Here is a 27,588-nt window from a genome sequence, read left to right on the forward strand (position 1 = left end):
TTATATCCTTTGCCCTTAGGAATTCCAGAGGTTTATTTTTCCTTCTTGTTGAATAGATGTTGGATACTAACCTATCAGTTATATGTCATGTAACTTTCAGCGATCTAGTTGAACCTTATTTTTTCACTTTGTTCTTGCCTGCCGTCTTTAGCAAATACCTTTTCTTTCTTTTCTTTTTTTCTTTCTCACTGGTAAACAAAGAATGCTATTGACCTAAGTGAACTCTTTATAGAACTGTATATTCAGCAAGTATATGCACAAATCCTAAGTGGGTACTCACCATCTGGATCAGTAATTAGAATATCAACACCCCACATTTCTTTCCCGTGCTCCATCCCTCCCAGCCACTCCTTTTGTCCCCTCCTCTCCCAAAGGTAACTGCTATCAGGACTTCTATCACAATATAATTTGAAGTTGTGAAATCTCTCTTTCTCCAGAGTATGAACTTTTAAATGTCTAATATCGTTGTGAGGTTTCATCCCTGTCATTTTGTAAGACAATAGTTCTTTGTCATTCTGTTGTTTTTTCTCCCCAGCTTTACCGAGCTGTAAATGACACATAACATTGTGTAAGTTTGAGGGGTTCAACATGCTGATTTGATACATTTATAAATTGCAGAATGATTACTGCTGTAGTATTGGCTACTACCTCCATTCAGTCACATAGTTATCATTTCTTTTTTGCGGTGAGGATATTTAAGATCTGTTCTCTTAGCAATACGTAAGACTGTATTAGCTATAATCACCAGGTTGTACGTCAGATCCCCAAACTTGTCAATCTTACAACTAGAAGACTGTATCCTTTGACTAATATCTCCCCATTTTCCCTCTATCCCCCAGCTCCTGGTAACCACCGCTCTACTCTGCTTCTCTGAGTTTGTCTTTTTTGAAAATTCAACATATAAGTGGTGTCTTACAGTATTGGACTTTCTCTGACTTCCTTCACGTAGCATAATGCCCTCGAGGCCCATCCAGCTGTCTCAGGGATTTCCTGCTTTCTCATGGCTAATAGATTATATATGTATAATCTCACATCTTCTCACATCTTTATGCCTTCATGCATTCATGGACAGTTGGACACTTAGCTTGTTTTCCGTATCTTGGCTATTGTCAGTAATACTGCAAAGAACATCGGAGTACAGACATCTCTATGAGATCCTGTTTTCAATTTCTTTGGCTATGTACCCAGAAGTGGGATTGCTGGATCATATGGTAGTTCAAGTTTTAATTTTTTGAGGAGCTTCCATATTGTTTTCCACAGCTGCCGTACTCAGTTTATATTCCCGTCAGTAGTGCAGTAGGGTTCCCCTTCCTCCACACCCTTGCCAACACTTAGGATTTCTTGTCTTTTTGATGATAGCCGTTATGACAGTGGCGAGGTGATATCTCACTGCGACTTTGATTTGCGTTTCCCTGATGATCAGTGATGTTCACCACCTCTTCATGGACCTGTTAGCTCTCTGCATGCCTTTCCTGGAAAACTGCCTATTCAGTTCCTTTGTATCCACTCTACTGTTGATGGACATTCTCACTTTTCCCAGTTTGGGGATATTTCATGTTGTATTCCTATGAATATTCTTGTATGTCTTCTCGCACATTGTGAGTTCAGCACATTGCTGAAATCTCACATTAGTTCTAGTTATTATTTGGATTTTCTATGTGGAAAATTATGTTGTTTACAGATAGAGACAGTTTGACTTTTCCTGTCCAATGTTTTTTTGTTTTTTTCTTTTCTTTCCTTTATTCTATATCCTTGAGTAGAATCTCTGGTATGAAGTTAAACAGTAGGAATAATAGTAGATATATTTGTCTCTGTATTTTTGTTTTAAGTTGTGCTTCTGAGGTTACACCAGTAAGTATTAGATTGAATCTTATGAATTTGCTATGATTATTTTTGGACTTAAAAAAAAAAAGCCATGGCTGTTTCATATAGTTCAACCTAATGTAATATTGGCTCTAGGATTTTCATTTATTGAATTAAGGAAGTTCCCTTCTATTCCTCATTTTGGAAATATCCTGAGCATTGAATTGTATTGAATGCTTTTTGAGATTATTATGTAATATTGTTCCCATAGTCTATAAAAGGACACGTTTTGTGATGTTGCCCTCTTTACTTCCTTTGGTAAATTCTTTTGGTTAGGATGTATTATTTTTCCTATATTTGGATTGGCTAATTTTTAATTTAGGATCTTTCATTTGGGTTCATAGATGAGATTTTGCTTTTTGAGTCAAATTCTTGTTTCATTTAGATTTTGTTTTTTTATTCTTTTTAAAAAAGATTTTACTTATTTAATCGTCAGAGAGAGAGACAGTGCGCACAAGCAGGGGAGCAGCAGGCAGAGGGAGAAGCAGACTCACGGTTGAAAAAGGAGCTGGGTGCAGGGCTCCATCCCAGGACTCCAGGATTATGACCTGAGCCGAAGGGAGACATTTAACCGACTGAGCCACCCAGGCATCCCTCGGTTTTTTATTCTTAAAACTTTTATTTTAAAATATTTTAGACATACAAAAAATTATAAAGAGCAACATAATGAACACCCATGTGCCCACCTACCAGCTTAAAAAGTGAAACATTATGGATGAAGGTGAAGCCTCCTATTTATCTCTCTAAAAAAATCCCTTCTCCCTTCTTGCCTTTCGCTACTCACTATTCTGAACTGTGTTTTATCATTCCTCGGCATTTCTCAGTATTTTTCTCATATTAGTGTCTGTCTTTAGGGCACTTGATTTGCTTCCAAGTGATCTTTAACTGGATCCCAAAAGGATTGGTAATATTGTTTTAAATTACTTGGTTCTAAATATTTTTATCATTTTTATTGTGATTTCTGCTTTAGCTTGCAAGCTGCTTAGGATTTTGTTTCAGTTTCAAGATGCGTAGGATTTCTATATGTGGATATACTCCCCTGCCCCTGCCATACTCACCTACACATAGACATGCATACTATCTTATATTGCGGTATTTTAATGTAATTGCATTGGGGTATTGGGCGACGTCTGCATGATATTGACTATTTCTGTTGAGATTTCTTTTGTGTCCTGATACTTACCCAGTTGCTGTGAGTGCTCTCTATTTACTCGAAAATAGTATATAACTTAATTTGTTGGATGTACGTCTCTACGGCCGTTATCAGATCAAGTTTATTTTCTCCGAAATACCTCCAATTCCATATTAATTTTTTTTGTCTGCCTGATCTACCAGGTTGTGATGGAGATATATTAAAATCTTCACTATGTTTATGTGTTTCACCTTATTGTTGGTGTTTCCAGTGCACTGTGATCTGTAGAACTGTGGATTCATTTCTACTGACTCTGTTCCATACTGGGTGTGTACTTTCCATTTGAGAATTTCTTCGGTTCTGGGTAAATTCTTAGCTAGTATATCTTTGAACTTTATTTTTGTCTCCTGTTTTCTCTTTTCCTCTGACACTACTATTAGACATATATTGGAACTTTTATCTATTCTCCATGTTTCTTAAGTGCTTTTTTGGGGGTGTAATTTTTATTTTTATATCTTGTTCTAGGGAATTCTTCAGGATTATATTCTTATTTAGTTATTAAGTTAAATTTTAAAGATCTCCCATATTGAGGGGCACCTGGGTGGCTCAGTCAGTTAAGCATCCAACTCTTGATTTCAGCTCACGTCATCATTTCAGGGTCTTGAGATCAAGCCCCTTGTAGGGCTCTGCATTGAGCATAGAGCCTGCTTGAGATTCTCTCTCTCCCACTTTCTCTGCCCCTCCTCCTGCTCATGGGTGTGCACATGCTCTCTCTCTCGCTCTCAAAAAAACCAAAAAAAAAAACCCAAAATAAACCCCAGGAGCACCTAGGTGACTCAGTTGGTTAAGCGTCTGCCTTCGGGATCCTGGGATCGAGCCCCACATTAGACTCCCTGCTCAGTGTGGAGCCTGCATCCCCCTTTCCCTCTGCTCCTCCCCCCTGCTCACTCTCTCTCCTGCTCTCTCTCTCTCTCAAGTAAATAAAATCTTTAAAAAAAAAAAACCCAAAACTCCTATATTGAGATTTTTAACTTCATTGACTACATATTCCAGGATTCTCATATAGTCTATCTTTATATATATTAATTTATTAATTTTTTTTTGCAGTAATCTTTATCCCCAGTGTAGGGCTCAAACTCACCACCCTGAGATCAAAAGTTGCATGCTCTACTGACTGAGACAGCCAGCCACTTCTTAGTCTCTCTTTTTTGAATATTTTCCTTATCTGTTTTAATTTTATAGTTTTTTGTTTTTTATGGACTTCCCCCCTTCTTAGATGAAATAGCCTAACTACTTATTTAAAAATTGTTTTCAGATTGTACAAATTAATTTTCATTTGTATGTATGAATTTATCTCTGGATTATCAATTCCATTGGATTTCTTAGCTCTTGGAATTGCACTGAAATTATAGACCAATTTTGGGAGAATTGATGTCTTAACAGTATTGAGTCTTTCAGTCCACGAACCTGGTATATTTTTACATCTATCTGGACCTTCAGTTTCTTTCAGAAGTGTTTATTGTTTTCAGTAGACATGCCTCGTACATACTTTGTTAAATTTATATGTAAGTTCTGCATACTTCAGGTCCTAATGCTATTGTAAATGGTATTTTAAAAAAACCTCATTTTGTAAGTGTTACTGCTTGATTTTTGCATATTGAATTTATATCCCGTGTCATGAGATTCTTTCCTTATTTCTGGCACCACATTTGTAGAGTGTAGACTACAGTTAGGTTGTCTGCAAATACTCAGTTTTACCTCTTTTCAATCTGTATACCTTTTGTTTCTTTTATTTTTCAAATTTCTTTTTCTCGTCCCCTAGCACCGGCCAGGACGTATGTACTACATTGTTGAATGCAAGTGTTGAGCATGAACATACGGACCTTTTTGCTGATATTGGGGAAGCATCCAGTCTTTCAACATTATGTTTGACATCAAATTCAGGCTTTTTCATAGATATTCTTTATCAGTCGAGGAAATTTCCTTTAGTTCTCAGTTTGCTAGAGCTTTTATCATAAATGGAGCTTACATGTGTCAAATGCCTTTTCTGCAGAAAAAGAATTGAAGGGAATTTCTAAGATTTAATGCTATAATACACCTTTTAGAAGTGATTTAATTATATCTAACACATTTTTGTGTACCGTCTTTTTATTTTCATGAGTTCAAAGTATTTTTTAATTTGTCTTTTAATTTCTTCTCTGATTCATATGAGTGATTTAAAAATACAATGTTTAATTTCCAAATATTTAGATTTTTTCAGATATTTTCCTGTTATTTATTTCTAGTTGAATTTAATGGGGTTAGAGAATATAGTCTGCTTGATTTCAGTCCTTTCATGTTTGTTGAAAATCGTAGGGTTCACAGTATCATCTTTCTTGATAAATGTTTTCATGTGCACTTGGAAAAAAATGTGTATCCTTCTATTGTTGGAAGGAGTATTACATAAATATCAACTAGGTCAAATTATTTGAATGTTGTTCACATTTTCTATACTCTTAATGATCTTTTGATTGCTTATTTTATCAGTTACTAAGAGGAAAGTATTGAAATTCAGTTATATACTGTAATTTTTTGCTTCATTTACTTTGATACTATCTTATTAATTGATTACACATTTAATTTTCTTATATCTTCTTATTAAATCAAAATTGCAATTAATATGAAATGTTTAACTTTGGTAATCTTTCTCCTTCTGAAGTCTACTCTGTATCATAGTAAGGTAGGCACCTTGCTTTCTTATGATTAGTGAATGTATGATATACCTTTTTCTATCATTTTGCTTTTATCCTTAATCTTTAATTTTAAAAAAATTAAAATATAATTCACATATATAAAATGTACCCATTTTAAGTGCGCAATTCAGTGAATTTTAATATATTCACAAAGTTGTAAAACAATCACCACTAATTCCAGACCATTTTCACCACCCTATAAAGAAATCCCATACCCGTTACCTGCCGTTCCTCATTCTCCTTCTTCCCTGAGGCCCTGGCTACCACTAATTGGATTTCTAGGTCTATGGATTTGCCTATTCTGGACATTTATATAAATGGAATCATACAATATGTGGCCTTTTGTGTCTGGCTTTTTTCACTTAGCATGTTTGTAAGGTTCATTCATGTAGCATCTGTCAGTACTTTCTTCTTTTTTATGGTCAGATAATATTGCATTTAGCTAATCCATTCTGCAGTTGATGAACATTTGCATTGTATCTAGTTTTTGGCTATTACGAGTAATGCTGCTGTACTCTTGTATGTATTTCTGGGTTGCTGTGTGTTTTCAGCACTCTTGAGTACATACCTAGAAATTGCTGAATCTTATGGTAACTATTTAGATTTTTTAATGAACTGCCAAACTTTTTTCCACAGTGACTGTGCCATTAATGCATTTCCATCAGCAAAGTATGAGGGTTCCAATTTTTTGGCATGCTCCCCAAAACTTGTTTTTGTCCATCTTAATTATAGTCATCCTAGTGGATGCGAAGAGATATCTCATTATGGTTTTGATTTATATTTCCCTAATGACTAGTGATATTGAACAGTTTTCATGAGTTTATTGGTCATTTGTTGATCTTTTTTGGAGAGATAGCTGTCTTTTTTTTTGCTTCATGGGTTTTGGAGCTCTCTTAAGTGCACATATATTTTCTTTTTTTTTAAAGATTTTATTTATTTATTTAACAGAGATAGAGATAGCCAGCGAGAGAGGGAACACAAGCAGGGGGAGTGGGAGAGGAAGAAGCAGGCTCATAGCAGAGGAGCCTGATGTGGGGCTCGAACCCAGAACGCTGGGATCACGCCCTGAGCCGAAGGCAGACGCTTAACCGCTGTGCCACCCAGGCGCCCCCACATATATTTTCTTGAAATATATGTAATATATTTAATTAATTGTTGTGTCATTATAAAATGTCCTTCTTTGTTTCTAGTACCAATTTTTGTTTTAATGTCTTTTTTGTCTGATATTAGTATAACTACTGCAGCTCTCTTTTGGTTATTGCTTGCATAGCTCATTTTCCCCATTCTTTTACTATCAACTCATTTGCATTTTTGAATCTAAAGTGTGTCTCTTATAGACAATGTATAGTCGGATCATAGTTTTTATCCATCTTACGAAGTTCTACCTTCGCTTGGAGTATTTGATCAGTTGTAATCACAGATAAGGTAGGATGGGCCTCTTTCATTTTGCTATTTGTTTCCTCCTTGTCATGTCTCTTTGTGTCTCTGTTTCTGCATTAGTGCCTTTTGTGTTAACTGTTTTCTAGTGTACCATTTTAATTCCTTTGTTTCTATTACTATAGTTTTTAGTTATTTTCTTGGTGATGGTTGTTCTGGGATTCACAATTAACATCTTCGTTTATAACAATCTAGTATGGATTAATACCAATTCAATTTGAGAAGCACACAAAACTTTTGCTTCTATTTAGTTTCATTCCCTCTCTTCTAATGATTTTATTGTCATGCAAATTACATCTTTATACAGGTAAGCCTCATCAACACAGTTTCATAATTGATGCTTTATGTAATTTTATTTGAAATAAGGATGGAGAAATAAGAGAAGAAAATTTATACTGTTGTTATAGTTATCTATGCAGTTTCCTTCCTGGTGCTCTCTCTCTCTTTTTTTTTTTCCCCACATGAATGTGAGTTGTTGTCTAGTGTCCTTGCATTTCAACGGAAGGACTCTCTTTAGTATATCTTGTAGGGAAGTTGTGCTAATGATGAATTATCTGTTTCTGTTCATCCAAGAATATCTTAATTTTCCTTCCTTTTTGAAGAGAAATTTTTGTTAAAATTAAATTCTTATTTGAAAGAATTGAAGTGCAGTATGCAAATATTCTGAAATTCCTTCAGCAGTTTGCATAAGTCATCCCACTTCCTTCTAGCTTCATGTTCCTGATGCAAAATCAGCTGTTAATCCCATTGAGGATTTTTGTTACCTGCTGAATCACTTCTCTTGTGTTGCATTAAAGATTCTGTCTTCATGTTTGGCTTTTGTAAGTTTGATTGTGATGTATGTGGTTTGGAATTCTTTGAGTTTGTTGGAGGTGTAGATTGCTTTTATTAAAATTATGGAAGTTTTTGTCCATTATTTTTTTGAGTATTCTTTCTGGCCATTTCTCCTCTTATTCTGGGGCTCCTATTATATCTGTGTTGTTGTGCTTAATAGAATCCCACAGATCTCTGAGATTCTGTTCACTTTTCTTTATTTTTTCTTTCTGTTCCTTAGGCTGAATACTGTCAATTGACGTATTTTCAGGTTCACTTATTCTTTCTTCCGCTAGCTTCTCTAGTGAATTTTTTCATTTCTGTCATGTACTTTTAAACTCTAGAATTTCTATTTAGTTCTTTTAAAAAATAATTTCTATTTATTTATTGATATTCCCTCTTTGATGAGACATTATTGCCGTGTTGCCATACTTTACTTTAGATATTTAGACAAGGTTTCCTTTAGTTCTTTGTACATATTTATAATAGGTGATTTAAAATCTCTGTTTAGTAAGGCCAACTTCTGGGCTTCCTCAGACAGTTTCTATTGACTACCTTTTCCCCTGTGTATGGGTCATACTCTTGTTTCTTTCTATGTAATATTTTTTGTTGAAAATTGAACTGTTTAAATTATATAATATGGAACTCTGTAAATCAGACTCCCCCTATTTCTCAGGGTTTATTGTTTGCTGTTTTTGTTGTTTGCTGTTGCTTTTGGTTTGTTTAGTTACTTTCCTGAGTTAAAGTCTGTATTCTTTGTCATGTGTGGCCACCAAAGTCTCTGCTTGGTTAACTTGGCTTGCTAGTGACAGGATTTATATATCCTTAAATGTCTTTAACCAATAAGTCTTCCAGTCTTTGCTGAGAATCTCTGTGTGCTTATTGGGGCATGTTTTCTATGCCCTGCAGGCAGTTTACAACTCTGTCCTAGCCTTCACTTCCAAGTACCCCAAAGCCTCAAGGTCAGCCAGAGGTGAGAGATTAGGATTTCATCAGGTCATTTCTGGGCACGTGCACAGCCCTGAACATGTGCATGATCTTTTAAATTGCTGACAATATGTTAGAGCTTCTCAAAGACAGCACCCGCCACCACCCCCCCACACCCATGTACATGATTTTCCAGCTGTGCCTTTTAAGTATTTTGATCAGGTTATGGTTTGCCTCAATTGTGATCACTGCCTCAGGCATCTGTGGTGTTAAACAATTGCTTCTGATTGTTTTTGACAATTGCCTTGGGGAGAAAAGCTGTTTGTATGAGTGAACTCCAATGCAGGTCAAATAAAGAGAATCTCTGTAAATGAGGGTTTCCAGGGTACTGTCAGACAGATAAAATAACGACAATTCCCTGCGGATGGGGCTTTTGGGTAGCACTAGTGTCTGTGGGACTGCTGATTTTCATGGCTACTATAATTCTAAGGATTTTGGTTTTCAAGAAGAAGATTTTGGTTTTCAACAGAAGACCTGAGTAGAGGGGATTGGGAGTAGAATACATTAACATATCACAATGTCATTGTTTTAACCAAAATTCAGCTGTTTTTCTCCAATAAATGCTCTTAAGATTGTTGCAAATCTCCGATTAATTTCTAGAGCTATAAAAAGTTGATTTTGACAGTTGTTGGTAGTGTCTCTTTTGCTTGTATAGAGGGGCTGATTTTTGGAGGTATTTGGTCCACCATTCTGAAAGTACTTTTTCTATGTGTGTCTTTATCTTCAAAGTGATTTTTTTTTTTCAGACAGCATATTGTGTCTTGCTTTTTTATCCAATCTGAACAATTTCTGCCATTTAATTAGAATGCTTAGAATATTTGCATTCATGTAATTATCCATATGGTTGTTTTAAGTCAACCGCTTTGCTTTTTATTTTCTATTTGTTCCATCTGATTTTCTTTACCCACGCCCCCTTTCCTGCTTTCTTTTTGGAAAGCTTCTGGTTGTTCTTTTAAAGCATGGCAGAATTTGTAGAAATGTGGATGTGAAAAACTCATGCCTTCTTGCATATATTACACGTTGGAAAGAGAATCAGTAGTTTCTAGTAGGACAATTAGAGCAGCTGCACTACTCAGTTGGAATAGAATATGAGTGACAAATTTGAACCAAGGATGTAATTTAAAATTTTTTACCAGCTACATTAAAAAAAGTTAAAAGAAGTAGATAAATTAATTTTAAAATAATAATTTTATTTAAATCAATATATTCAAAGTGTTAGTTATTAATGAGATATTTTATGCTGATTTTGTAATGAGTCTTCATAATCTTTTTGAACAAGTCTTTAAAATCTTCAAAATCTTGTATTTTACATGCATTGTTCATCTCAATTTTGGACTAGCCACAGCTATAGGCATAAGTGGCTTGCAGCTACACATTGGATAACATGGAGTTAGAGGGATTCTAACAAGTTTGATTTTAATGAGGCAGAGTAGGAAGTGAAGGTGATGGACAGCATGAGATTTGCTGAGTACCTTGATTTTAATAGATTTTAATAATCAGTGGGAAATATATTAAGACAGAAGTGAAAAACAGAGTAAGAGGGAGATAGAGTCAAAATATCTGGCACAGAAAATAATCTTAACTGCTATGTACAAAGAGACATGAAGTCTTAGTCATTTATTCAATGCAGTAATGTGTTGAGATGACAAATGATAATGATTTTCAGTCTAACAATAACTATAGCTAGTATTGGTTGAATGCTCTGTTAGGCACTTTTCTAAGCACTTTTGAATGTACTGTATTGATTCATTTACTGAGTCCTTTTATTTTTTTTATTTTTTTTATTTTTTATTTTTTTTATTTTTTTTAAAGATTTTATTTATTTATCTGACAGAGATAGAGACAGCCAGCGAGAGAGGGAACACAAGCAGGGGGAGTGGGAGAGGAAGAAGCAGACTCATAGCGGAGGAGCCTGACGGGCTCGATCCCGTAACGCCGGGATCACGCCCTGAGCCGGAGGCAGACGCTTAACCGCTGTGCCACTCAGGCGCCCCTACTGAGTCCTTTTAAATAAGTAAATCATCTATACTTTCTTGGGGCTCTGTTGCTATATATATAAAAAATATGAAGCTGTACTTGATAATCTCTATGCTTCTTCTAAATACCAAAATTCTGTGTTTTTGGATATATGGATGAGGAAAATAAAATTTTTGTACTCAGGGAATTATGATTAAAAGAGGTGAAATGTACCCACTTAATTAAAATGCATGGAGACAATAATTGGGCCAAAATGTTATGAGAATCTAAAATGTGTTTACTTGAATATAGTAAATTCATAGTAAATGTTTGAATTAGATTGAATTGAATAATGATAGCTGGTGAGTCAAGAGAAGTTTCGTGTAGGAGATGCGCTGATTGATGTAAGCCTTGGGAAGTGGTGAGTGTAAATGAGAAGATGGAATGGAGTGGTAAGGAGTAGCCATCCAGATAGTGGAAGAATGTAATGTGTGTGTTCAGAGGACAATAAATATATACTTTGTATTATTGGGGAGGCATTGAGTAATATTACTATATGGGTAGGTTGGATTCAAATCCTAGAGAGCCTTTAATATCCCTTGAAGTGTGTGGTTGGTCACCGACAATGAAATATGGCGGGGACTGGGGAGACTGTGCCAGCCATAGTAGTTTTTAGAACCCTATATTTTGTGCCTATACTTTCAATCATTAGGCTAATTAAGTGCAATTTCATATTTTAAAAAATTTCATTGGGCTAGAAACTTATAATTCACTAGCTTCAAAACTTTGTCATATTGCTTTTGATGAGGGTGTATGGGCTGCTATTTAGGGTGATACAGGTCAGAATTGTGTTTTCATCACTAATTTTTTGTGTATCCTCTAGGATACTGCTTTGTTTCTGCTGAGTCTTAATCCTTTGTGATTAAATGATGCCGAATAAGTTTATGTCAGGATTCAGCATGAAGTGGGCGCCTAAGGCTGACTGTTGAAGACTGTTAGTGTCTGTCCCCAGAGCCAGTACACAGAGCTTCAAGTGTGGCACAAATAACCAAATGGAGAATCATAGATTTCTCAGAGGGATGGAAGTTATAAAGGCATTTCATGTAACTCTGTAAACATTAGAATCTCTCTCTCTCCTTTTTTTATTTGTGCGTATTTTTATTAGCTTAGACTAGTATTTTTATGTAATGCCTTGTAAATTATTCTAGTAGGGTAGTTCAGGGAATTCATAAAGCAGTCACATCTCTCTCTAATTTCATTCAGGTAACTTGTCCAGGAGTGGTGCTGAAAGACAAGGAGGACATCTATCTTAGCATCTGTGTGTTTGGCCAATACAAAAAGACACAATGTGTCCCAGCCAATTTTCCACTGGTCTTCAATGCCAGAATGGTGTTTGAAAAGGTGAGTTCAAATATCAGATTAAATATTAACAAATAATCGGAGTACTTCCAAATTTTTAATAAAAGCCCAGAACACAAATTATTGTTGCCGACTGTATACATTGGTTTCATTCAAAAGGAGATTTGTAATTTGAACCTGGAAGCCTGAAAATAAATATGCATTCTGTTATGCATTGAATCAGTTGCCTCTTTTTCATGATGGATCAGTTTATTTCTAAAATTATGTTAGTGGGCTTTATGTAAAATAGAGTATTTTGAGTATTAAATAATTTTTATAAAAAGGAGAGAGAAGGGACATTAATTGGTAAAAATCGGTTTTATTTTTACTATGGCTATCTCGTGGTACTTCTTTCTGAGTTTCTTTTCCATTTTTCCCTGAAACTGCTGCTTTTGGTTATTTCCAGTCATATTCCTCACTATTTTAATTTCCTTCTTTCCTTCTACTTTCCTCCTTCCTTCCCTCTCCTCCCATTCCTTCCTTTTTTCCCTTCCTTCCTTCCTTTTCTTCCTTTCTTCCTCTCTTTTCCTCTTCTTCTGCGAGGAATTACCCATGCCCTGCTCTGTTCCATGCACTGTTCTAGGCACTGGGTAAACAAGACAAACAGCCTCCTCTCTTGGAGCTTTCACTGTAATAGGAGAAACAGACAATAATCAAGTAAACACAGGAATAATACAACTTTAGATAGTGATAAGTGTCATGAAAAGAATAAAGGGAGGGTGAGGGGACAGAGAGGGCCTGAGTGATTAGGGAGATTACTTGATTTAAAGGGTGGTCAGAGAAGGCGGTAACATTTAAGCTGAACCTGAATTATGAGACAGTTTTTCAAAGGTCTAGGGGACAAGCATTCTAAGCAGAGGAATCACAAATATAAAGGCTTCTCATTGGGAATAAGCTTGATGGGTTGGAGGAGCACCAAGAGGGCTGGTACGAGCATGGAAACAAACAGGGGAGGAATTGGAGGTGAAGATGACGCAGAGGTGAAGCTGGAGAGCGAGAGATGGCTGGCCGTCATGTGTAATTGTCAAATCCCCCATGGTGATCATGGGAAGCAGAGACCAAGTGACAATCTTCAATGACATCAAAAGTTTCTTTGGTTGGGAAAGGAATATTTGGGGAACGAGAGGGAAAACATGAAGACTGCTGTTTTATGTGTATGTTCTTTCACGTCCTCTTTTCCACCTTGCTCGCATCTCCCTTCTCCCGCTATAGGTGTTCCCTGAAGCAGTAGACCCTGGAGATGTGGTTGCACAGCTGGAATGTAAGTTTTTAACTTTTAATTCCTGGTTCTAGGGCATTTTAGAATTATGCTTATTAATCTTGGGTTAGGTAAAAGTTAAAAAGAGTCTACTAAGAATTTTAAAAATCTTGAGGCTTTTTAAGCACTTTTTAAAAACATTTTTCGGAATATACCTGGAAATAGTAAAATATACATGTGCTGCAGAGAGGCTGCGAGTTTTTCCTTTTTCTGTGTTAGGTCTGTGAAATCAAAAAGACTTATTTGAACCTTATATTGATTTAGATGATATGAAGTGTTTTTGATGAAAAGATAGAGACTCACTTTGGGTGGGGCTTTGCCCTGCAAACAAGCATATGTCTTTAACTTCAGTGTATTACAAATTAATATAGGAAATAATAAAAGATTGAAGCGATGGTAGCTTAAAATTATATGTGATTTGCATTTTGTATCGCATCTAATATGTTGGTAAATTATTTGAAGTGACATTTTCAAGGCTGTGAATAATAGTAAATTCCTCAAAGTACTAGGAATCAACTCTAAAAAGATACAACTATTTTTTTTTTAAAGATTTTATTTATTTGACAGAGATAGAGACAGCCAGCGAGAGAGGGAACACAAGCAGGGGGAGTGGGAGAGGAAGAAGCAGGCTCATAGCGGAGGAGCCTGATGTGGGGCTCGATCCCATAACGCCGGGATCACGCCCTGAGCCAAAGGCAGACGCTTAACCGCTGTGCCACCCAGGTGCCCCAAGATACAACTATTTTTGAGAGCAGCGTTGCAGAAGTATATATATACTTGGGAAGAAGTTATTCAAGCTGTGGGTATGAAGTGAAAAGCTCTGTTATTTATCCTTGTAATTAGAGAGGGAGCTGAGATTGCCAGTATGGTCTAATATATAACTGTGTGCAAAACACCAACAATATTGGGCATCATCAATGCCACCTGTTCTTCCCCCTTGCACCCCACTGGGACTCAAGCATTGTAGAAACATGGAACCTGGCACCATGCTGGAATCTGGGTGTATGGGGAGAAATAGGGCCAGCTTACGGTCTTATCTTCATGAATCTTACAGTTTAATGATTCTTCTCCAGAGAACTCTTATGGCCAGTGTCAATATCTTATTATTATTATTTTTTCTAGTTGTTCTAGCACTTGGTATTCTGTCTTTCACTGTGGTAGATTAGGTAGATGGCAATTTGGTGCCAGTGGGTAAATGCCTTTTTTTAAATTAACATTAAACAAATGTTAATATTTCTTGAACATCTTCTTCAGTATCTGGGAAATTATGTTGTGTATCTTAGAAAATATGAATTCTAATATCTAAATATCATCTAATATCTAGATATTGTTATCTCATATCTAAATATGAGATAATTATATTTGAAACCTAATTCTTTTTTTACTATTTGTATTTTTTTAAAGATTTGTTTATTTATTTATTTGAGAGAGAGAGAGGGAGAGGGAGAGTGGGAGATGGGACAGAGGGAGAGAATATCCAAACAGACTCTCGCTGAGCGCAGAGCCCCACATGGGGCTCGATCTCACAAACCATGAGATCAGGACCTGGGCCTAAACCAAGAGTTGAATGCTTAACCGACTGAACTACCCAAGTGCCCTTTTTTTCTATTTGATTTGAAATTTGGGGGCTATACAAAGAGTACTTAATGGTTATTATTATTTGGAAACTTTCTTGCCTTGATTTTCCTGATTCAGTTTTTCTCTTAGGTCTCTTCCACCTTACCGATTCTACTTTTTGTTACCTTTCTCAAACTCGTCTTTCTCTGCTCTGTCTTTAAATATTACTATTCCCCTGGCTTTACTTCTCTGGTCTCTTTTTATGTGTTTATTTTCTATTTTCTCCTTATGTTCTGCTCTCCAAAGACTCGGCTTCATGTATTCTCTGTCTTCTGATGACCTCCTCGTCAGTCGTTATTTTTGACTTCTTTAGTGACCTGTGCCCCCCCTTTTTCTTTTACTTTTTTTTCCTCTTAGTTTTACAGTCTTTCATTGTCCACTAACCTTATTAATACGAAAACTTAAAAGTGGAGTGGAGAGGATGGGACAATGAAGCCCAATATACCTATTGTCCAGCTTCAACAATTTTCAGCATATTATCAATCTTATTACATGTACACTCTGCCACTTAAAGTAATTGTGGGAATCTTTAAAAATTCTTTACACCATTTTACCAAAGATACTCTAGTATGTCCTCCAACTGATAAAGACACACACACACACACACACTCACACACTGTGCTGGTATCATGCAAGAAAATTAATAATTTCTTTAATAACATCAAATATGTAGTCATTATGAAGATTTCCCCAGTTGTCATCAAAATGTCTTTCTACGGTTGGTTTGCTAAAATCAGAATCCAGTCAAGGTGTGGTTCACACTCTGTGTATCGCTGGTTGGCTCTTGAATTTCTTTTTTTCTGTAGTAGTGTCCCTCACTTTTTTTTAAAGACTTTATTTTTAAGTAATCTCCATAAACATCGTGGGGCTCAAACCTACCACCCCAACATCAAGAGTCATATGCTCCACTGACTGAGCCAGCCAGGCACCCCTTTAATGCTGTGAATTTGCTAGAAAAACCAAGTCCTTTAGAATATCCTACAACTTGGATTTGACCGATTGCTTCCTAAAGGGTTATTTAGCTTGTTTATTTCTGTATTATGTAACCTGATAATTAGAGGTTTGATTAGATTCAGGCTTATTTTATTTTTTTGGCAAGAATGCTTCAGAGTTGATGCTGTGCACTTGTTTGTAAAATATCAGGGGGTATATGAGTCTGATGGTGTTGAGTTTAGTGATGTTAAGATTGATGATTTGGCTCCAGGCAGCACCAGCCTGATTCCTCTGTTGCAAAGTTCCTCAGCAGTCTTTCATCGAGTAGCTTTAGCGCCCTTTGAGATCCATTTTTTAAGTGGGATTACAAAGTGTGATTTTTCTAATATTGTCCCTTTCTGTATTTGTTAGCTGGAATTCCTCTATAAAAGAAATTTTCTTTATTAGCAATTTGGTTACCCTGAAACACAGTTCTCGTAGGAAAGGCAGAGTCATTCTTCTCTTCTTCCCTTGCAGTAATAGCTTTAGTGAGGTATAATTTGCATATCGCAAAATTCACCGTTGTAACTGTAGTTAAATGATTTCTAGAAAACTTATACAGTTGTGAACCATCATCACAATTCAATTTGTGATACTGCCATGACCCGAAAAGTTCCCTGATGCTTGTCTACAGTCGTTCCTTATGCCTGCTTCCCGTCCCCTGTCTCTCTTCGCCTTTTCTAGAAATTTCATGTAAATAGATTAATATAATATGTAGTCTTTTGTGTCTGGCTTCTTTTACTTAAAATAATATTTTTGAGATCTATCCACATTGTTCTATGTATTAGTAGTTCATTCCTCTTTATTGACCCATTAGTATTCTAGTGTATGAATTTTTTTTCCCTTTCCCAAACTCCAAAACTGTGCCGAGTGAAATTAAAGATTAGGTAAAAAAACCGAAATGAAATGACACGTCCTGTTTATGGATCAGAGATCTGATAGTTCATGGAGGCAGTTCTCCTAAACTGTTTCTCTGCACTTGACATTCTTTCACTTTTATGGTCATTTGGGTAAACGCTTGGACTATTTCTAGTTTTTGGCTGCTATGAACATATGAACATATGGCTGTGAATATATGGGTATGAACTGGATTGTGTACTATGCATATGTTTAACTTTTTAAAAGGATTTTACTATTTTATTCATTTGAGAGAGTGAGTGAGACAGTGAGAGAGAGCATGAGTGGAGGGGAGGGGCAGAGGGAGAGGGGGGAGTAGCAGACTGATGCGGGGCCGGGTCTCAGGACCTAGGGCCATGACCTGAGCCGAAGGCAGATGCTTAACTGACTGAACCACCCAGGTGCCCCATGTTTAACTTTTTAAGAAACCGTCCACCTGTTTTTGAAAGTTACTGTACCATTTTAATTCCCACCAGCAACGTACAATGGTTTCAGGTTTTCCACACCATCCCCGCAACTTGATATTGCCAATCTTTTGGAGCAGAGTAGGCCCCTTATTAGTCATTTCCACTTTCTACAGTTTCAGTTATTCATGATCAGCCAGGGCCCAGAAGCCAATGATTCTCCTTCTGACGTTTCTTCAGGTCAGTAGCAGCCCAGTGCTGTGTCATAGTGCCTGTGACATTCACCTCACTTCATCTCATCATGTAGGCATTTTATCATCTCTCATCATCACAAGAAGGGTGATTACAGTAAGAAAGTGTGATTACAGTAAGAAAGTGTGATTACAATAAGACATTTTGAGAGACAGAGAGACCACATTCACATAACTTTCATTACAGTATATTGTTACGATTGTTCTATTTTATTAGTTATTGTTAATCTCTTACTGTGCCTAATTTATAAATTAAACTTTATCACAGTTATGAACGTATAGGAAAAAACACAGGATGTCTAGGGTTCGGTACTATCCGTGGTTTCAGGCATCCACAGAAGGTCCACTTGGAACGCATCGCCCAAGGATAAATCCAGGCGACTACTATATGGACATTTTGGTGGATATGTAATGCTATCTCATTGTATTTTTAATTTGCATTTCAATAATGACTAATGATGTTGAGATCTTTCCATTTGCTTATTGGGTATTCATATATTTTCTAAAATGCTTATCCAGATCTTTTGCCAGTTTTTGTATTGGGTTGTTTGGCTTTTTATTGAGTTGTAAGGTTTTATAAAAAGTTTTTTTTTTATATTCTAAATATAAGTCCTTTATCAGATATATGATTTGTAAATATTTTTTTCCCAGTCTGTGGCTTGTCTTTTATTCTCTTAATGGTATCTTTTGAAGGATAAAAGCTATGAAGTCCAGTGTATCAATATCTTTCTTATATGGATCATATTTTTGGTGTCATATCTATGAAATCTTTGCTTAATCCAAGGTCACAAAAATATTCCCCCTTTTTTTTTCTAGAAATTTTGTAGTTTTACTCCTTACATTTAGGCTTATGATCCATTTTGAGTTAATTTTTGTCTATGATGAGAGGTAAAAGTCGAGTTCTTTTTTTTTTTCTTTTTCTTTTCTTTTCAGAATATGGCTCTCCAGTTGTCCCAGCATTTGCTAAAGACTATCCTTTCCCCCTTTGTCCTTACATCTGTTTTGAAAACCAATGGACTATAAATGTGAGGGGTTTGTAAACTCTTAGCCAGTTCCATTCATCTGTATGGCTATCATGTCAATAGGACTGTCTTGATTACTGTGGCTTTATAGTAAGCTTTGAAATCAGGTTAAGTCCTTCAACTTTGTTTTGTTTGTTGGTTTGTTTTTACTATTCCTAGGTTCATTGCATTCCATATACGTTTTAGAGTCAGCTTGTCAATTTTTGTATGAGAATTTGAGGGGAAGAGTGTTGAATAGGAATAGTGTTGATGCCTTCATAAAGGATGAGCTCTCTGATATAAGAACTTGGTGTGTTTGTTTATTTTCTTGGACGATCTTTAATTTCTCTCAGCAGTGTTTTGGAGTTTTTAGTACACAGGTCATGCGTTTCTTTTGTTAAATTTATTTCTAAGTTTGTTATTCTTTTTGATGCTATTGTTAAATTTATTTCTAAGTCTGTCATTCTTGCTGCTAAAAAAATAGAATTGTTTTCTTAATTTTATTTTTGAATTCTTATTTGCTATTCTGTAGAAATAAAATTGATTTTACATATTTATCTTGAACCCAGAACCTGCTAAACTTACTAGTTCAAGTAGGGTTTTTATTGTTGTTGTTGATTTTTTGGTAGATTAATTTTTATATACAGAATTATTTGGCCTGGGAATAAAGGCAGTTTTACTTTTTTCGTTCTAATCCGTATGCCTTTATTTTTAAAATTTTTTAAAAGATTTATTTATTTATTTTGGTGGGGGAGGGGCAGAGGGAGAGAGAGAATCTCCAGCAGAATGCCTGCTGAGAATACAGCCTGATTCGAGGCTCGATCTCACAACCCAAGATCATGGCCTGAGCCAAAATCAAAAGTCAGATGCTTAACTGTCCACTCAGGTGCCCCTAATCTGTATGCCTTTAATGTTTTTCTTGCCCTATTGCCTTGGTTTGATCCTCTAATACAATGTTGAAAAGAAGTGGTGAAAACAAACATTCTTGCTTTGTTTCTGATATGAGGGGAAAAACAGTATTTCTATTAAATTTGATGTTAGCTGTAGTTTTTATTGTAGATTAAAAAAAAACCCTCTTATTAGGAAATCTATCACTGATAAAAGATGAAGAAATCTATTCCTAACTGGTTGAGAGTTTTTATCATGCATGGGTATTGAGTTTTGTCATATGCTTTTCTATGTGTTTTTCATGTGTTTTCCCCTTTATTCTATTAATATGGTTTATTACATTATGGATTTTCCAATGGTATATCAACTTTCTTTCACTCTTGGGAAAAATCCTAATTGGTTATGGTATATAATCCTTTTTATATTTTCCTGGATTCAGTTTGCTAATATTTGTTAATGATTTAAAAAAAATTTTAATTTAAATTCAATTTAGTTAACATATAGTGTATTATTAGTTTCAGGGGTAGAATTTAGTGATTCATCAGTTGCATGTAACACCCAGTGTTCATTACATCAAATGCCCTCCATAATGCCCATCACCCAACTACCCCATCCCCCTACCCATCAATGATAAAGGTTTTTAAGTAGTGTCCACACCCAGAGTGGAGCCCAATGCAGGGCTTGAACACACAACTCTGAAGTCAAGACTGAGCTGAGATCAAGAGTTGGATGCTTAACCTACTGAGCCACCCAGGTGCTCCTGTTAATGATTTTTATATCTATTTATGAGAAACTTGGTCTGTAGTTTTGTAATTTTTCTGTCTTGCTCGGTTATCAAGGTAGTACTAGCCTCATAAAATGAATTGAGAAATGTGTCCTCTTTGTCTGTTTCCTGGAAGAGTTTGTATAGGATTGATTTTTTTTTTTTTTAAGATTTTCTTTATTTGAGAGAGAGAGTGAGCCGGAGGGAGAGGGAGAGAGAATCTGAAGCAGGTTCTGCACTGACCATGAGATCATGACCTGAGCTGAAACCAAGAGTCGGCCGCTTAACCAATTGAACCACCCAGTTGCCCCAGATTGATATTATTTTATCTTTAAGTGTTTGTGAGAATTCACCTAGACGTGGGCTCTTTTGTGGGAGGGAGGTTAAATTACTATATCAATTCTTTCTTATGTATCTATTTCTTCTTGAGTTAACTCTGGTATTTGTGTCTTTACAGAAATTTGTCTAAGGTGTCTATTTTGTTTGCTTAAAGTTGTTCATACTTTCCTCTTATATTTTTGATTTTGGGAGGATTAGTAGTGATGTTTCTTATTTCATTCCTGCTTTTGATAATTTGCCTTTTCTCTTTTTTTCTTGGATGTCTGAGCCTAAAGGCTTATCAATTTTGTTGATAATTTTGAAGAACCACTTTTTAATTTCATGATATTTCTCTGTTTTTCGATTTTCAATTTTACCGATTTTTATTTTAATCTTTATTATTCTTTCTTCTACCTGCTTGGTGCATGCTTTGCTCTTCCTTTCCTAGTTTCTTAAAATAGAAGTTTAGGTGATTGATTTTAGATATTTTTGCTTTTCTAGTATAAGCATTTAAAGCTAAAATTTCTTTCTACACACTGATTTTGCTGCATTTATTAAATTTTGATGTTATTTTTTTGTTTCCATTAGTTTTGAGATATTGTCTAATTTTTATGTGTGTGTGTGTGATTTCTTCTTTGATCTTTGGGTTATTTTGAAATATGTTCTTTCATTTCCAAATATTTTCATATTTTCTACATGTCTTTACAATGTTGATTTCAAATTTAATTCTACTGTGGTAGTACTTTATAGGATTTCAGTTCTTTTGAATTTACTGAGACGTATTTATGGCATATCCTAAGGTTTCTTTCCTTGATGATATTCCAATTGCCCTTGAAAAGAATGTGTATTTTGCTGATGTTGGTTGAGATATTCTATACCAATCTATTTCTGTTAGGTCAGGTTGGTTGATAATGTTTAAGCCTTTCATATTCTTGCTGATTTTATCTCTTGAGGGGTAAGGAAGGCCTGATTGTTTTATCAGTTACCAAGAGAAGGGCATTTGAATGTCCAGCTATAATTACTGAATTTTCTGTTTCTCCTTTCATTTATTTCAGCTTTTGCTTCATATAATGTGCTAGTTATTGATTTCTTACCCCTCAGTTCCAAATTCAGTCTTTTTGCCCGCTCTGTGGAAACTGATCTGGTTCCTTTAAATATTTTTTTTTTCTCGGTGGGCACAGAAGCTTCATGGAGTAGAGGGCCCTGGAGTAATGTTCCAGAGGGAAATGGTTTTGCTTCCAGGTGCTGGCGTGCTGGCTTTTTCCCACAGCAGACTCCTGTGGGGCTTGCGCCTTCCCTGGCACTCAGGTGTTGCGGTACAGGGTGTCCGACAGCAGTGTCCTCTAGCTGTCCCCGTTTGTAGCGTGGTCTGCATTGTGTATTGTTTGTAGTTTTGTATTGAAGTGCCTCTGGTGAAACACCTCTCTGTGAATAACCTCCCTGGCACCCCATGTGGTTGATTTCTGACAAGTTCCTTAGGCAGATTTCCAGTAAGTGAGCAACTTCTTTCAGTGAGCAAAGGTTGTACCCTCTTGAACAAGTCCTGGATCCCAGCCCTGGAGAGGAGAGCTTGGGGAGAACTCTTCCTTGGGTGCTCTGAGCCCCAGGAGTAATGGCTAGTTCTTTGATCTGCTATTCCCATATTCTTTTACGTTCTCTTACAGCTAGGCAATCCCCTATTACTTTAACTCCAATATAGTTAATAGTTCTTTATATTAAATTTTCCTTGTGTGGTTCCTCTCTCCTGATTGGACCCATATTGATACATTTATGTTGTAGCTCCGTTTTATCTTCCTGAATCTTCACCTCATGTATTGTAGTAAAATTTCTGGTAGCAAAATTATAGCAGCTTCAGGCCTCACATTTTCCATATTCTTAAGAATAAGAGGTCTGTGATCCATAATTTTCATCAAGTTTTGATATTTATTCTAATCACGGTTGGGGAAATATAATATGCTGTTCACTTAGCTTATACGTTTTGTACTTTGGTTCAAGTGGGACACGTGTCACTTTCTAAAAACCACGTAGGTCTCTGATTGGAGGGGAAAGGAGGGGAAAGCTGTGGAGAATTCTCATAGGTGCCCCTACAGTGAGCTTCCGTAGCACCAAGTCTTTAAACTTCAACACAGGGTGATGGTAGAAGTGGTAGAAACAGCTCCTTTAAATAAAATATAAAATTGAGCCGAAAGAAGTAAAGTAGACTTCAGGTCAATGGAAGCAAAGGGAAGAATTTCAAGTAAGGAAACATTGAAACAATCGTGGACTCCTCCAGAATTTCCACCTACCAGTAGTAGTCTACTTTTGGGATTGTGAGTCACACATATCATTTTCCATTGTGTAACATAAAAACTAATGTGTACTTATTTTTCTAAAATCTGATATCTGTTAATCGAGGTTATGTTCTTTAGAAGTAAATTGAGCATGGTCCAAATGCTTAAGGAGATCCAAGGACCCCCTTAACTGAACAGTCTGACAAATGGTCAGATCCTTGAGTAATCTCAGTTAAGATGTTTAGAACAGTCCTTGGCACACAGTAAACACTTAAAATGTCTCTTGTTTATTATCACTGGTGGTGTGTTATTATTATTACTAGTGTTATTACTGGGGAATTTACCAGTTCCATTTCACATCACATCTGCACCTCTAAGGAAGCTCCAGAGGTCCAGAATCACCTAAGGTCTAGGGAAATATATGATATATAAAATGTATTAAATGCCAACTATGTTAAAAGCCATAATAAGGCATTCTCTTTAGGGAAACTATTTTAGTTCTGCAATCTACCAGAATAAACTTGGCGACGGCTAAAACTATAATCTGGGAACCATTTTTAGTCAAGAAACAGAATGAAAAGTTTTCTACTTCATAGACTTCTTTATTGAGACGGTGGATTTTCATCCTTAGCGAGGGTTTACAGATTCTCTTCTACACACACACACACACACACACACACACACACACACACACACAGTATACTGTCTGGAAAGCTCTCCCTACAGAGATATCCATGTTGCTTGCTCCTTCACTTCTTTCCAGTCATTGCTGAAATTTATCATCATAGTAAGAGGCCTTTTCTCACCAAAGTATCTAAAATAGCACCTGTTGGTCAATATTTCAATCTCTACCTGTCCTGTTCTCTTTAAGGGTTATTCTGTCTTACACCCAGGATACTTTGAGTAAAAGAGTATGCTTTTAATAGTTCCATCAAGACAACAGGTATGAAAAGGACGCGGCTCAGGGCAGATGGGAATGAATGGTCCTCCTGTCTTTCTTTGTAGCACTGATATATTATTATTTTTTTCTTTCAATAGAATGACAGTTTCATAAGAGTAGAGATTTTTCCTGTTTTGTTTACTGCCGAATATCTAATGCATATTGCAATAGCTGGCACATACTAGCTATCTAATAGAGAGTTAAATAAAATATAATGCATTGTAAACCTGCCTCCCGTTACTATTTTTATGACTGTTGAAACTATCCTATTGAGACATAGCAGCTATTTGTAGTGTTATAATCCTTTGATTAGGAAATATATTTTGTATTTAAAATTTTATAATTAATAGCTTCTCTGGCCTCATTCCCTTTAACACTTGATACAGAGAAAATAGGATTTTTATTTATATTGTAGTGGATTAGTAGGTATCCATATTGCTTTCTCTTGCCTGTAGGGAAAAATTGCAGTTTCACTAGAGCTCCTGCTTTTCAGGCTTCTGGGAATTAGTGCTTACCTGGTGTCTGGGGTATTAAAATGCTTTCAGGTGAAGATTTGAAGGCTGAGAATAAATCCTTCAGAGTCTATGAATGGGAGTGTCCCTGCCTCAATCCTCAGGGAGGGCTTGTAGGACTCGGGATTCATATTTTAAATGAACAGTGACAAATACATTCCAACCAATTCATCTTTGTAGTTAGGGCAGGTAAATAAGCATTCAGAGGACATTATTAGAGCAATTGTTCTTGCTGGTGCAGAGGGCTAACAGCGTCCTGGCACTCTCAAGCTACTTACTGTAGCTTTTGATTTGCTGCATGTGAGTAGGATTTCTGGAGTACCGCAGTGCATTTGCTCTGTAACTCCCACTGAAAGTACATGTGAAAATGAGAATTTTTATAGAGGAATGAGGAAAATTGTCATTACTTAGTTACAAGAGAAAGGGCAACTGTAAAATGAGGTTAATTATGCTCTATGTTCTAGTAGATGTAATTACATCAACTTGCTATGTGGTTTCTAGCAGCATTAGCTAGCTTTTTCTTTAATAATTTAAGGTCTTTCTTTCCGAAGCATTTTTGCCAAAATTTATTTTTTAAGTATAAAGGAATAGAAAATTGTTCATAGAAACTAGCAAATAGTTTTTCTCAGTAGAAGTCAATCTAGGTTCTTATGATAAATTATAAACCAAACCCAAGGCGTTGTTTTTCAGGGCGGTTCTTTACAGCTGGGCAGTTGCAGTAACAGTGGCGGCTGTCTGGTTTATTTCACCACTTCACTTTGTGTGGCGCTTGTTGGTTGAGCTGGTGGTAGATTCTCAAGGTAGATAATATATTGACACCAATCTTACATTTGTTTTCTGTTTAAACCCTTTGTTTCTCAATTTTATATTCCTTCTGAGACCATTTTTACTTCTGAGACCATTGATACCTTTAGCAAACCTATTGGAATTATAAACGAATTATATTCGGAAATATATTTTGGTAACAGCTGCATTTAATTTTTTTCTTTGTTTGCTGGAAATGATTCACAGAAATAATAACTGGCAATACTAAATACCCATGTAATATTTTCATGAATGTTTTATTGGCCGTTTTCTGCTTGCAGGTTTGGCCCCCTCCAGAATGATTCTGGGTCGGGTGGGTGCTTTTGTTTTACTTAGATCCTATCCCTTATGGAAGTACTGCCTTCCTTGGCAATACTTCCTTTATTTTCTTTGTGAAATGATTTATTTTTATTTTTTAATTTTTTAAAATATTTATTTGAGAGAGAGCAAGAGAGAGAGAGCATGAACAGGGGGAGGGGCTGAGGGAGAGGGAGAAGCAGGCTCCCCACAGAGTAGGGAGCCCAACACGGGGCTCGATCCCAGGACCCTGAGATCATGACCTGAGCCAAAGGCAGATGCTTAACCGACTGACCCACTCAGGCTAACCTGATTTTTTAAAATAAATTTTATTATTTATTTATTTAAAAAGAAAGTGTCACTTTCTTTTTCTTTCAAATTCGCAAATACTGAATTTGCACTATCAAAGCAAGGCAAGTTCTTTGAAATGGAAGGGGTAGCCATATTATGCACATGGAATCAGAACTTTTCACCCAGAGAACTACAGAGCAATAAATTTTATTATTCTGTAGGACTTGCTCTCATACCAGATGTATACATATATAAACACATATACATACATATATAAATACATGCATATATGTAACTATTAATGTCTTACCTTTTGAAATTTGGTTTTTACTTATATTGAAATTATTTTAATTGGTTATATAATTGTTACTTTTCTTTATACCAGAGTTACATATAGTCTACAAAGCTTATTACAAAAACAGCAGTCCCATAACATCCCTCTTCTCTATCATTTCCTATTCCCCGGGGACTAAGTTTTATTTTTTAAAACTTGTTTTTCTTTGTACTCACCCATGTATCTCTGACATGCTTATATTGCATTTGAAACATTTTGTTTTTTTCAGTTTTAGACATTATCTCTACTTTCCCTTATGGAAAATGAGGATTTAATTATTTTTCATATGTTCTCTGCTTGCCCCCAAAACATATAGATGCCCTTTCTCTGTCTTTCTCTCTTCTTAATACAGTTGTAGCACAATTTTGGTTTATGTATGACCATGTAAAAAGTATTTTTAGCTGAACCATGTGGTGACTATATTATGGTTACTTTTCTCGGCAAGAATTCTGATTTCACTTGAATTAATATTTTCTCTCCTTTGCTTAGTTTTGTACTTTAGTTTTTTTTCAGTTTTTGCTTAACTTAACCCAGTTCTCCCTCAGGTATTTATATCATTTTCTCAAAGTTTAATGTTATTTCACTTAATGAGTTGTGGGTTTTTTTTTTTTTTTTTTTGCCGAGATACCTAAAATATTTTTAATTTATCTTTAAAGTCTAGTAGTTTTGAATATGTCCTGAAGTTGTTGTGTATGGCTTGGGATTCTCCAGTAGTGTGTGTGCTTTCTCATTTGTAGTTTCTAATCTTTTTTCATTCTTGCAAAATTCCTGAACTATACTGTTTAGTTGTTTTTTTTTTCCTTTGCCTTAGTTTTCTTTATCGGGGTCTGCTATTATAGTATGCTGGATTTTTTTTTTCTGTTTAATATTCATTATTTTCTCTCATTTAAAAATTCTGTTTTTGTTTCTCTTTGATTTAAAAAAAAATCTCCTTTTTATTTCTTTTAAGGTTTTTCCCTGTTGTTTTTATTTGCCTTTGTTTTAGTTTATTCTTCATTTCTGAAACAACTTCCCCTATTTCTACTTCCTTCCTGAGTTATACTATCTCACTTTTTTGTTTTTCTGACTTTGATTTCTGTAGCTCTTCAATACCTTGCATAACTTTTTAAATTTTCAAATAGTAGATTATAGTTGTGATCTCTTTTACAAACATCTTTTGGCTGTCTTCACTGTAGGAATTTTTTTCTTTTGCTCACTATTATTTTTTTACACAGGAACATGGTATATATTTGACCTTTATCCTTTTCTTTGCTCATTCTTAATTGAATTTAGTTTTTTCCCGAATGTTTAGAAGAAAGCATGATTGAGGATAACTTTTCAGCCTCACTGGGCTCCCTTCTGTAATGTTCAACGAATAGGACGGCTTGTCTTTGTGGATTTTCTGCCTTTGTTCCGTTCTACTTGTATTAGTCTCCCCCCCCCCCCCCGGTTTTTCTTTTTCTCTTTTTAAAAA

General features: G+C 35.7%; 1 protein-coding gene across 4 annotated transcripts in view; it reads left to right on the top strand.

The window, feature by feature from the left end:
• Positions 1 to 27,588, top strand: part of SPATA6 (spermatogenesis associated 6) — a 151,880-nt gene that overhangs the window by 6,620 nt on the left and 117,672 nt on the right. For all 4 annotated transcript variants that reach the window (XM_026498145.4, XM_026498146.4, XM_026498147.4 and 1 more), the window contains exons 2-3: positions 12,184 to 12,321; positions 13,531 to 13,579. In XM_026498145.4, the coding sequence (XP_026353930.1) occupies positions 12,184 to 12,321; positions 13,531 to 13,579 (187 nt within the window). The remainder of the gene's footprint in view (positions 1 to 12,183; positions 12,322 to 13,530; positions 13,580 to 27,588) is intronic.

The sequence above is a fragment of the Ursus arctos genome, unplaced genomic scaffold (assembly GCF_023065955.2).
Source record: "Ursus arctos isolate Adak ecotype North America unplaced genomic scaffold, UrsArc2.0 scaffold_12, whole genome shotgun sequence".
In the NCBI taxonomy this organism is placed as follows: Eukaryota; Metazoa; Chordata; class Mammalia; order Carnivora; family Ursidae; genus Ursus; species Ursus arctos.